Source organism: Poeciliopsis prolifica, unplaced genomic scaffold (genome assembly GCF_027474105.1).
Source record: "Poeciliopsis prolifica strain line A6 unplaced genomic scaffold, Auburn_PproV2 SCAFFOLD004, whole genome shotgun sequence".
NCBI classification, from domain to species: Eukaryota; Metazoa; Chordata; class Actinopteri; order Cyprinodontiformes; family Poeciliidae; genus Poeciliopsis; species Poeciliopsis prolifica.
This window is the reverse complement of record NW_026562379.1, coordinates 13675020-13687846: the sequence shown is the minus strand read 5'-3', so window position 1 is coordinate 13687846 and position 12827 is coordinate 13675020. Positions and strand designations below refer to the sequence as shown.

The 12827-nt window shown below is 33.7% G+C and overlaps 1 protein-coding gene across 3 annotated transcripts in view; it reads left to right on the top strand.

Annotated features, from left to right (window-relative positions):
- Positions 1 to 12827, top strand: part of cadm2b (cell adhesion molecule 2b) — a 144709-nt gene that overhangs the window by 84556 nt on the left and 47326 nt on the right. For 2 of the 3 annotated variants that reach the window (XM_055028764.1, XM_055028763.1), the window contains exon 2: positions 9645 to 9671. The exons of the other annotated variant lie outside the window; for it this stretch is intronic. In XM_055028764.1, coding sequence (XP_054884739.1) covers positions 9645 to 9671 — 27 coding nt within the window. The remainder of the gene's footprint in view (positions 1 to 9644; positions 9672 to 12827) is intronic. 3 annotated transcript variants of the gene reach the window in all.

Below are 12827 nucleotides of genomic sequence, written 5' to 3'. Positions count from 1 at the left end.
CTATTCAGTACAAAAAAAAAAACATTTTAATCAACAAGCATTTGCTTTAAAAATCATAGAATAAAATTACTTGCAGAGCTCAACATGTTTCACCACTAAAAGACGCATTTCAACTCACAGTAATGCTTTTTGTATCAAAATAATTTCAATATCATTTTTTAAATCTAGTTTTAAAAATTTTATTCTGTTTTTTGTTTTTTCTCACTTGGTCAGCTTAATGCAATTTTCTCATGTCTCGTTATCCCTTGAAAATAATTTCATCTGTTTGAAGGTCTGCTCTCATGATCAATTTCAGATTTCTACTCTATTTTTCCTAAAGGAAACTAATTATCAAGGTTATGTGTTTGTTGGTGTTTTCCAAACAACAAATATTCCCTCAGGATCTGTTCAGTGAAGGAAACATTTTTCAGATGAGATTTTTTTTTTTCTATCAACTAATTTGAAGCAAAATATGCAGCTTTAACTGATGGCTTGTCTTCTGATCATTATTTGCATTGCAGACAAGTTACATTTTTTTTTAGTCTACATTTCCTTCATGTTTCACATATAGATATGTAGTTGGACAGCCTCTGCAAGATGCTTGGCATGAACTAGTGTACAGCTGTTGTGTGAATTCCTGCCGTTATCTTTGGCGGTGGCACAAAGACTTGGAAGGACTCAGGAATTCTGGATCGCCTTAGGCAGAGACTCTAATCAGCATGCGTGGGGCTTCAGCAAGGCATCTGGGCAGTCACCTAATGTCAAGCAATTTTCTGTAAGTGAAGGAAACCTGATTTGGCGCAGAGTGGCTGAGTAGATGGGCTCTCTAAAATTACTTCGAAACATCTGAGTTTACATCAAATACAGCTTAGCTGGACTGAAGCATAACCTCCTGGCATGCACAGCATGGCATGCACACTACACTACATGTAACAGGTAATGCTTATGGACAGAGACTACACTTTGGCTGACCTTGTGTCTCACTTGACACAGCTGAAAAACGTGCTTGAGTTACTATATCACAAACCTGTAAAGTTAAAAACCAATGTTTTAGTTTGACAAATTTCTGCTTTGCCGCTCAACTGTTTTGAAAACAATTGTAGCAGAACTGCAAGGAAAAAGAAAAGTGTAAATTTCACATTAACCATGTGAAATTTGGATTAACATAAGAGGTGTTTCACACTTGTTTTGGCAACTAATGACATAAAATAATTGTGGTTTAGGTGATTCAAATGAATAATATCAGCAGGAGGCCACTTAGTGTTTTCTCTTTGATCAGTAGCCACAGTTAATCATAATGGAGCAATAGTTGCCCCTAAATGGGGATCTGAATCATAATCAATGGAAATGGGGTATTGTATGAACCTTTCTTGGTAATAATGCACAATTACTTCAAATTAGAAATGACATTTGAACAATGTTAGAATTATTTGTCTCAATAACTCCACAATGTACTAAACAGAAATAAAGAAATTTTCAAAAGTATGTACATGAGTATAAAAGTTATTTAATTAGGCGTATGACAAAATGATTCACTGTCTTGTTACAAAAATATCAATGTACAACAGATGGGTCTTCCATAGTCTATAGTTTCTTTTATCAGTGATTAGAACTCTTCACGTAGCAATATCATCTGTAAACCTCATTCTATCTATGTATTTCTAGTAAATAAATCCTTATCTTAATTTGGAAAGTTCTAAAAAGCAAGCAACATTTCTATTCTCATTTAGCCATGTTCTTGTTTATTAACCTTTTAGGATGCATTTACTTTGATTTAGGCTGAACATCTTGGTTAGATTTAATAAAAATAAAAAAATTAAATAAAATGAAATATATAAATATATGTGTGTGTGTGTGGGGTGTGTGTGTGTGTGTGTGTATGTGTGATCATCCGTGCGTATATGTATATATATAGATATAGTTTGCGGTTTGACAAAGACTAATTAAAACTTTATACTTCAACTCTGTTAAACAAATGAATCTAAAATAGACTTTGAGCCTTCCAGCAGTAAAGCCGACTGGTTTAACAATTAAATTATAGAGGTAGCATGACCTGTTAATATTAACTATGTTTTCAGCAGCCATTTTAATTAATGTTGTTAGTATGCAATACAGTGCTGACAGGGCCCTCATGTTTCCCTACAAAAACAGTTTTCAAAACAATTTATTTCTATTTTACATACATAAGATGGCTAGTTTGGACAAAGCAGGTACAACTTGTGCACCTTCTTGTTGTCATTTTCAGAGCCACCACCATACATAACTGCCTAGGTTTACCACTGAAATTATCTTATGATTTCCCCTTAAGGGCATTTGGATGTTAGCTGACAAGAAGATGAAGTGCTTTCCCATCAAATGTTTACTTATGGGCAGATTGTCCTTGGAGAGTTTGCTGTGGGACATTGGCAAAGGAAGAGTAGTGACCTCAGTCATGGCCAGCTGAGGGACTGAGGTCACCTCTCACTATGGGAAGACAAACCTCTCAGTGGTTGGTTAAACTCATCACGACAGGGACAAGCAGCACACAATAGAAATGTGTTTGACAGATGATGATGGGATGTTGTCACTTTTTTTTTCAGTTCAAATACATGTAAGATGCAGGCTGAGAGCTCATGATTTACACCTCTGGTGGTTGTGCTTACCACTACCAGATCTTTCTCCCTTGCTATGGTTCTCCTTTTCCAATTTTCTTTCTTATCTTTAAGTCGGTGATGTGCTACTATCTGTTTTGTTATTGTGGTCTTCAACAAATTACATTAATCTGCCCTGTGCTTGTTCTCCTTCAGTCATAGTCAAGGTTTAGTTCATTCTTTAAAATAAAACTAAAAGCATTAAATCATTGTGTTTTTTCTTCACTTTTGGCATCATTTTAACTTGCAAATAAGTGGATTTTTTTTTTTTATTGTATGTTTGTGATAAGCAAAGATGAGGCAATTATCCTTCAAAATGTAAGTCAGTCTGGTGCGTTTTTAAGTGATGTATGTTTTTCAGTGTCAAGTGAAAAGTGCTCTTCTTGGAAATTATTTAATACTTGGATGTGTTCAGGTTCATTAGGAAATAGCATTTTTCTATTCTTAATCAAAACAACAAAGAACCGCTTAGTCCAAAGCAATATATCAAAACCATTAGTCAAGCCTATTCAGGGTTATTAAAGGTAATGTTGTTATTGCTATGTGCGACTCAATTTGACTGATTCAAATTAGACCCTAAAAAAGTACTAACATATTGAAGGTGCCAAACTAATTGTTTGTTTACTCTGTGACATCCCTTTGATAAGTCAATTTCAAATGGGACTTTGAAAGTTCATATGTTTTGAAATATATAAGTGGACATAGACCATTATAACATTTTTTTAGTAAATTAACTAAAAAAAAGATGAAACTCATTTTATGTAGATTCATGACACAGCTGTGTATTTCAGGAATTTATTTCTTTATTTTTTGAAAAATAACAGCTAATGAAACCAAAAATTTATTTTTTCAGAACATGAGAACAGTTCATAAGGATAATTAAACAATGGGCTTTTAAAACAGAATGTCAACTTCAGTTTGTGGCCCCAATAAGGTTTCAAAGAGACCCAGTTTTGTTTAACAGCAGCCTGCAACTTGTATCCAATGTCAGTTCTGGTGCCTCTTATATTCAAATGATTTTTTTTCTTTGTCCAAATGACTCCCAACAGAGGGCACTGGATATCTCTACTCAATTATTTCTTTTAGTTTGTTTGGTTGGTTGATGAGACATAACATATTCAACAGCAGTACTTATGATTGAATCTTAAATGTCTGACACATTAAACTATGAGATCTTATTTATAGTATATAAAATCTCATAGAGGTGTTTGGGTATTTTATTGGTTCTCAGTAAAAGTTCTCTTAGGAATGTCAAAAGGTTTTTTTCTTTCTCAGTAAAAATTATCAATATATCTGCTGTGTGCGAGCAAACACATTCTGTTCACAGGAATGAGATTCTTATCACTGTCTTCTGAGTTTGTCAACACTATTGCAGGGAAGTTGTAGATTAATAACTTCCTACCCAAACAAAAACGGGTAAAACCAAAGACTTGGGGAAAAGATGAATGAGTGCTAAACAACAACAAATTCTCCATTAGATTGGCATGCATCAACTTTGATGTTCCTGGTTTCATCATCTGATAAGAGTTTGGTCACAAATTACCAAGAAATGACCTATTTCACAGATAAGCATTTTGTCCTTTTCCCACATGTCAGGTTGCCAATGACCTATTTTAAAGTCAAAAATAGTACTTTTTTTTACCACAAGGTTTCAGTATAACCCCCAGCTATAAGTATTATCATGAGCAAAATCACCCCTATTTTTACTTTGGTTTGTATTTGCTCTAAATTTTAAACACATAAGGCATGAGAAAACGTTTTCATCTAACTGGCAATAAATAAAACATTTCATACACACATGGGCATGCAGTACTTTACCACAGATGGGGTATTTATAACCTCTAAGGGAATATTCCCAGCATTTATCAAGAATGTACTGTGGATAAACACACAAGCATGTCTTTGATGAGCCTGTTTAACACAAATGCTTTTGCAATGTACATGTCTTTAGAAATATGATAAGAATGATCATCAAAATTGTTATCTGTTAAACTGAGTGTAATGTCACTCTAAAAATTGCTCGGTAAAAATAAAACAACAATCCAATAACTGTTATTTTGCTGACTCAGTCCTTTATTAGATAAGAACTGATTCAGGCCTTTGTTGATTCAGAAACAGCACTGTTGGGTCCGACACGTCATACTGTGTTAAGTTTTTTATCCAATGAATAAGTTCAAGCAGTTTCAAAGGACCTTGTGAGTAACTATCTATTGTTGAGGCTCAGTGAACTCAATTATTTCACATTTTTATTTGATGATAAACTTTTATTGCAAAAAGGTGACATGCCATAGTGACTGCTGAATTTATTTTATGACCCAATGAATGATTATACTTTAGAAGAACCCTTGTCATAAAAGGAAAAAGCTGTGGAAGCTCTTGCATTTCAGTTTATGCTTAGTCAGACAGTTTTAATTCTAGCTGTAATTCCTAAAAACAGCTTTCTCCAGCTCTCCACACACATGGCCACTTCAGCCCAGCCTGTAGCTCATATGTACTTAAGAGTCGAGCTGGATTCAAAAATTTAATGGAGATCACATTGTTTCAAACTCTCTTGTGCCCTTTGGCATCATGACCAACTATTGTCCATTTTACTTTAGTGAGTCTCCAAGAGGCTAAATATCATATAGGCATGCAACGTGTGCATTCATGACAACTGGAAAATAGAGTCAGCAAAAGTTGTATTCCAAACAATTCTTCACTAAAAGTTTGCTGCTAGTATTGATGACATAATAGGAATACTATCAGAAACTATACCATCTGCATTGATTTTTCTATGTAGCATGAGCAAACATTGGTAGACAGTTCAAGAGAAACGATACTCAGCTTTGAGTAAAAGCAGCCGAATAAAAAAGAAAGTCTGATTTATTTTTGAATGACAGATCAGTCTGACATTTAAAGGGGAAAACTGTCATGAAGTTAACAGAATAGATTAACTGAAGTTGCTCATTTATAACATATTATCTAAGACTACCAAAGAGCATGTTGGAAAAGAATAACATACAAAATTGTTTTCTCTTTTTTACTTTACAAAAGATGCAATTACTTATACAGTCGTCTATTGTATATGTCCACAGAAGGTTCCACAGACTAATTTAGGACAACACACAGACATATTGGCTAAAAATTATGTACACACACATGCCGTCACAGCCATATGCAATTTAGAGACCGATCAACCTCACAGTCATATTTTTTGAATGTGAAAAAAAATCTATCCTTCCAGCAGATAAAGGTTCACATCAACAGCAAAAAATATCAGAGCCATGAATAAGACATCAGAATGTTAGGATCTAATATTTTTGTTTGTTGCAAAGAACCATTATTTCAGCATGAGTAACATATTCTGAAATAATGTGTAACATGTTTTCATGAATGGGCATAAAACAAGTCATCAATTTTTAATTCACGTTTGATGAGACTTATTAATTTTTTCTGGAATGCAACAATTATTTTCATCATTTCATAATAATTCACAATCTTCTGCTTATGTCAACATAGTATTCTAATATAGTTACAGCTGTATAGTAGCAGTTTTATTATATAAAAGCACTCTTAACAAGAACTACTTCTGAGTTTAGTCCATAGAAGTTAGAATTGAATTAATTCATTTCATTCCTGCCCAGAGCCATCAATATCTACAGCAACTCTTTGAATAATTTTGAATTAATATGAGCTACAACATTTAATTTCCCTTTGGGATTAATCAAATATTTTTGAATTTGAATTAAATAAAATTTGTACTCACCACTTAAACATTGTGAAAGAAATTTGCAATCCCAACATAAAGCAGTTCAAATTCATTCAGGTGAAGTGTTTTAGATTTATATCTTATGATAAAATCCAGGAAAAGTTCTCTCATTTCAGTGCTTTAGGTGTTAGAAAGCAAAAAGCGTCTGCAATGTGTCTTTTGTAAATTTGCCTAAGACAATTTTGTTTTTAGTGCAAGATGCACAGTTGCTCCATCAATCATTGTTATTGCTTCCTCATATTACACAGTTGTTCAGCTGCAACTGTGTGATATAAGAACTTTGTTGTGAGGCAGTATATAAAAACTCAATGCCATTACCATAAAAGTTTTTAAGAATATAACTTGCTTGTTCGAAAACACAGAAGTATGACTTAAAATAACAACAACAAAACACAAATCTGAGCTACAACTTCTGTTGGACAACTAAAGGTGAACCACCAGTAAATTTGCTTCGTAAATTACATTTTACCTCAGACTATGCAGTGTTTACTTACTACTTGAATTATCGACAGACAGACTCTTTCAGTAAATCAATTATGTAATGCAAAGTAAAGTCATTTTGCACAGGTGCAGCTTGCACATCTGAACTGAGAGTTAAAAGCCATCGTAACACATTCAGGTGCTGTTTTATTCCTCAGATATATCCAATGTGAAGGGACACAGCAGGAAGGGCTGCTTGCTCTTCCCATTGGATTGGAATGAAAGAGCTCTTAGTTTCAAACACGCACTGAATAGTTGAAGCACTAAACTTAATGCCTCATCCAACACCTTTCTAAGAACATTTTTTTTTTGCATTTGAAAAAGCAGTTTAAAAATTACCTATCCATTTAAATGACAATGTTCATCTTCATCATATTTAAGGATATTTTCTACCTGAGGATGTGAATTGTCTGCTGATTTAAAGTTGAGAGAAAGCTGTATGACCAAATCACATGCAGAGTTGTATAACCTATGGGACTTGCTCTGATCTCTTTTATTGATGTTTTCTTTCAGATATAATGAAAGAAAACATTTGAATATAACACTGACGAGTTTGTCCTATCATTCATTTGTTCATGTTTCTACTTTGATGATCAAAAATATATGAACATAAAAAAAACAGTGATATATTTAGTAGAGCAGCAAATTAATTAATTCTTTTACCGAAGGAACAGTTGCTCCATCACCATTGTTGATGGTTGATAGAGCAACCATCAACGTTGGTTAATGGTTGACAGTGACTGTTGCAAATGACTGAAAGCAATAGTGATTTGCTTTCACTATTGATTTGTGAAAGTAAATCAATAGTTCAATTTGCTTTCGCAACCAGAAAATGGTGTAAACCCTTATTTTCCCAATCCCCCTGCAAAAGTCATTTGTGTAAAACTGATTTGATAATGATCTCAACATTTTCTTTAACAAATTGTGTTTTTTGTCACAAAGTGTTTTTAAACAAGTTTTGTTTAAAATCATTGTAATAAGAGTGGAATAATCCACAGAACAAAAGTTTTGTAAGTGTCAAACTGTGTTATAAAGAATCTTGATTAAAGTTAGAAATATTCGCTGGAAGTTTGATCTGTCTACATGCGCAACGTTGCGTAGTAGTGATTGTTAAATCCAATCCAAAATCACCAAAGCAGCCTTTTGGATTAGTAACAAATCAGACGTCAACTTGTACGTCATCAGTTTATATTTTTCTTGAATTGTGCGTACCGCTGGGGGTTGCCCATTCCTACATAACAAGCAAGAAAGTGCTTCTGAAGCACAAATGGCAAACTTGCTGCTCTGGACAAAAAAGCATATTGCTCCTGTAAAAAAGCGTCTGTTATAAAGCACTGTTTGCAAGAGGAAAATATTTGAATTTATTTGCTTCGTAAATTACATTTTACCTCAGACTTTGCAGTTTTATACTAAAAACACTAAGAAACATGTCACTTAACAGAAAGGTAAAAAATTTACTCCAATGCTTGCTTAAGAGGGCATTGGAGTAAATTTTGACATGTTTAAAATAGTCTAACAGTAGTGAGCATTCAAATCATTGATTGATAAATTAAAATCATGATAGCTATTGTTTATTCAGTTCCTCAATAATCTCTTAATAAAACTTCTGTTTCACAATAAAATAAAATGAGTCTACAATAAAGGATTGTCAAAAAAAAGTTTAAGTGTTCAGTTCTACAAAAAAAAAAAGCTGGCAAATCTAACTTTGACTCTTTGTGACAGCTTAGTTTTTTTTTTTATTCAAGCCCATATGACCAAAGAATGCACTAATTGTACACAAAATTCTGCAGACATGTTCCACCATTATTCACAGAACTCTTCAGCTTCTTTTTGCTGCAGGGAAGAAGGTTTCTCCGACTTCCACTTCATAATACCCAAAAGGTGTCAAAGCTTTTACTTTCTTTTTTAGAAACTCCTGTCTGATTTCGGTGGTATGCTTTGAATTGTTATTGTGCTGGAACTTTCTTCCTTTCTCAAGCTTCAGGAGAATGGAAGTCATCTTGTCAGCTCATATTTCAGTACATTCACATGAGCTCTTGGTGATGTCTTTAAATTTCATGTCCCAAAAGCTTTTGCACTTTGCAACCTTCGTATTATTAAATTATGGTAAGAGTTCCTCACTTCCTAGACCAGGAATTCCAGGTCAAGTTCATGCCAAATAATCTGAGCTGAGCATATTTATCTTGTTCTCATTATAGTAAAGGACGTGCTCCCAATATTCATTAGGCTTCCGTCATGTTCTCTAGCAAAATCTAATTTTGCAGTTTGGACTGTAGAAAAAGCAATTTTTTTTCTCTTGTACCCCATCCACTGAGGTCAATAATACAGCAACCCATGCATTGTATAAGCTGTCACAAAAACAGAATTTTTCCATTTATAAGCCCTTTGACAAATTGACTGCAATATTATGTGAATAGTTCTCCACCCTTTGAGTAAGAAAATCTACAACCTAATTCACCATTCACATGTAGATTAAATGTATTTATGTTTGTAGATTATAACTTTTTCTTCATTTAGTTTTTATCATATATACAATAAAAAATGCAACTGACCATTTATGAGTTTTTTGCAATAGTAATGGGATAATATTTATGTTTCTTGGCTTTTTGTAAACTATGATTTCATTGTTTCATTTAACATTAATTAAGCCCTATTTTCTGCTTCCGTTTCTACTATTCAGTCATGTTGTTTTCTGACTATGGAAAGTAGACCAGCAAAAAAAAAAAGCACACAATGCTATCAATAGAAAGTCTTGATCCCACCTATCTAACTTATTGTTTTCTTGTTTTATCCCCTCATGCTATCAGTGGCTGGGACAAAAAGCAAAGCGAAAGGTGAGTTATTGTTTCCATTTTCTTGGTACATGATTTATGTCGCACACAGTTTCCAATAAAAAGGTCTGGATCAACCTTTTATCTCCCCCAAGAGCCCAGAGAACATTAACATATGTTGCTTTGAATGAAGCTTTCTGTGCGTATGTTTTTTTTTTTTCTTCTTCTTCTTTTCTTTCAAACATTGATTTCTTCTGAAGAGGTATACTAAGCCTACTCCCTCATTCCCAGATACGGGCTGCTTCACATATGTATAGATTCACACTAGGGAGCTGCCCACGTCTCCCAGTCATTCCTCCCTGTAAAGAGCTGCCGTGCAGCTCCAGTGAAGCAGCTGGGGCGTGTTCCTGATTCAAGGACAGCTCAGAGGAGAGGAGTGAGAGGAAAGTTTCTCTGTCTTGATCTCCCTACTTAGTTCCAAGTTATATTAAAGTCTTTCTGGTTAGAACATTGCTTTTCACGCTCTTGTATTTTACCTCGATGACTTGACAGGAAATTATTATGATCCGTCACCAAGATAATTGTTGCTTTGTTTCAGTAAAGCAAGTCATTTTGAGACAGATGTTGTTTAGACAAGCTGTTGGTCAGATATTAGATGAAAAATATCCTCATTATTTTGTACAGACCATCGTTTGAAAGATAGAAAGTTCTGAAATGATGTGTGTTATTGATATCATTAGGCAATTCACGATTATATGTATATTATATTTTAGCAACATGCTAATTTAAAGTGTTTTACGGCTTAAAATATTTAAAACATAAAATAACAAACAAGTAAGAAACATAAAATTATTTCAAATGCCAACATCAAAATCTCCAAAAAGCATATAAAATAAAGACTAAAAATCAGGTTCAGTTTAGCAAAAAACAAAAGCTGAGTTCCATTTAAATCAGGAATTTCCAGCCTTGATTTATTGGAGAATACAAATTGAATCCTGCTGCTTCATGTTTGGTTCTGATTCCAGGGATACAGATTAGATGAGACCCAGAACAACTGAAGTGAACAACTGGGCTAGCTAACTTCAGTATTCACCTTTTGACCAAAGAGTTAGTGAAAAAGTCAACATAGACAGACAATAGTGATAATTAAAATGCTAGATAAAAGTTTTTTACTTTTTTATCTGATAATCTAATGTAGAATTAGATTAAATTAAAATTACAAAACATTACAGAAAGTTACTTGTTTAAAAACCCACAAGTTATTTTTTGCTTATTCTATGGTAGACATTAATCACGTTCATCCATATTTTAGGTTAAAACCTCATCCAGTATAATAATTTAAGTGCATAACCCAGCCCAACTCTGGAATAGTTTGTGTCTGTCCCTCGAGACCGGTTTTAGATTATCTGAATTGTGTTATTTTATTCCGCTATAGGTAGAATCTGCTTAGCGGTTAGTACAGACTAGCCCTGTGGTCAATACTGTCAAATGTTGCACTGAATCCTGGGTGAGGATTTGCAGTGTGAAATTTATTCACACTGCAATAAATTTCACATGGGGACTCCGGCTTCCTCCATCAAAACATGTGCGCTTGCTCAGTTGTCCACTCTAAATTGGCTTTATTTGTGACCGCATAGATGGTTATTTGTTCTGTGTGCGTCTGTGTTGCCTAGAGCTATCCATGTGTACTCTGACCTTTTTTTTTTTTTTTTTTTTTTTTTTTTTTTGGTTTTAGGCAGTTAAAAAATTATCAAACTTTCATTTTGCAGCAAAATGCACAAAGATAAAAAATGGACAAGTTTAAACAAAGCAAAAGAAAGTAACCACAGGCAAAACTGGAACAAGAAAAAAAAAGTAAAAGTAAAAACAAAAGCATAACTGCTGACAAGATGTAGGTGATGTATGTGGTTAGCAAAGTAGAACCAAAGGCAAAGAGAGATCTGTAAGAAAACTTAATTGAAACAAACTAGGAAACAGGCATGTAAACAACCCAAGATACACAAACATAAAGTATAAAATCTCTGTAACCTCAGAAGAAGACAACTATACTGATAACACAAATATTCGCACTTTTACAATCAATAAATGTTTTCTAGTATTTTGAAATTCCATGCTGATTCTTTTTGGAAGTATGAGGCTTTTGTTTGTGTGCTTTTTATGTTATTTTTCCCTTTTTTTGTATTTTGGAAGTGACTTCAGCCGAACCTACTGATTAATGTTCATTTAGATACATGTAGTCCACAGATTTTATTTTACATTCTTTTCCAAAGTGCAGTGCTTCCTAATTACAGAAGCAATTAGGGTGGTCGCTTTTAATTAACAGAAGATACACATTCAGCATTTGCACTTCTGAAATCTAGTGCAACACTTTTTCCAACAGCAATTTCAGCACTCTAATTATGGTTGATGACTTGTATTAATAATTATGAAGATAATACCATGTATATAACAGCATGTAGTGATTAATAGCTTTTGTCATGTTTCAGTCTTCATGGCGATGTAATTTTTTTTCACAACATAAGGAAAAGGGTTGGAAAAATAGACAAAGAAAACTCCCGGAAGAACTTCTGATGCGTTTTCCCACATGATGTCATTATAATGGAAAACATGACTCTGAATGCCTCTCGGAGGACTCAGCTCAACAAATGAAGAAGTGCTTTGACCAATATGAATGCACAGTAAAAGTGAACCACTCATCAAAAAATGAAAAAATGTATGAGAAGAGTAAACTCAGCAAAAATATTGTGTGAAAAAAAACTTCTTTCTGGATACAAATTTACAATTTACTCTTTGCAGTAGAAAGTAGCAATGCAGCTGGTGAGGCTGTCGTCTTCTGTTTTTGTTTTTGTAAATCAGACCACTGAGATGAAAACGGAGGATATCTCCTCTGCCTTGGAAGTGTTATATTGTTTAACTATTTAGCATTTACACATTTTGTCATATTTAAACCACAGCAGCTAATGTAGTTAACTGGGGTGTTATTTGATGGAAAAACACTAGGATGTGGATTATTTATACGTAGTGGGAAAATAGTTTATGATTTTAAAAACCTGACAAGCCTAAAGCCTGAATGAAAACAATAGAATGAGCGCACATCTCGAAACTCAATTTTTAAGTTTTTTGTAACATGCATTAAATGAAGTCGAATTGGTTCATTCACAATGTGTCTACATTGTCATCTCCACGTGTTTTGAACTTGACATAAGTTCGGTCTTTGCA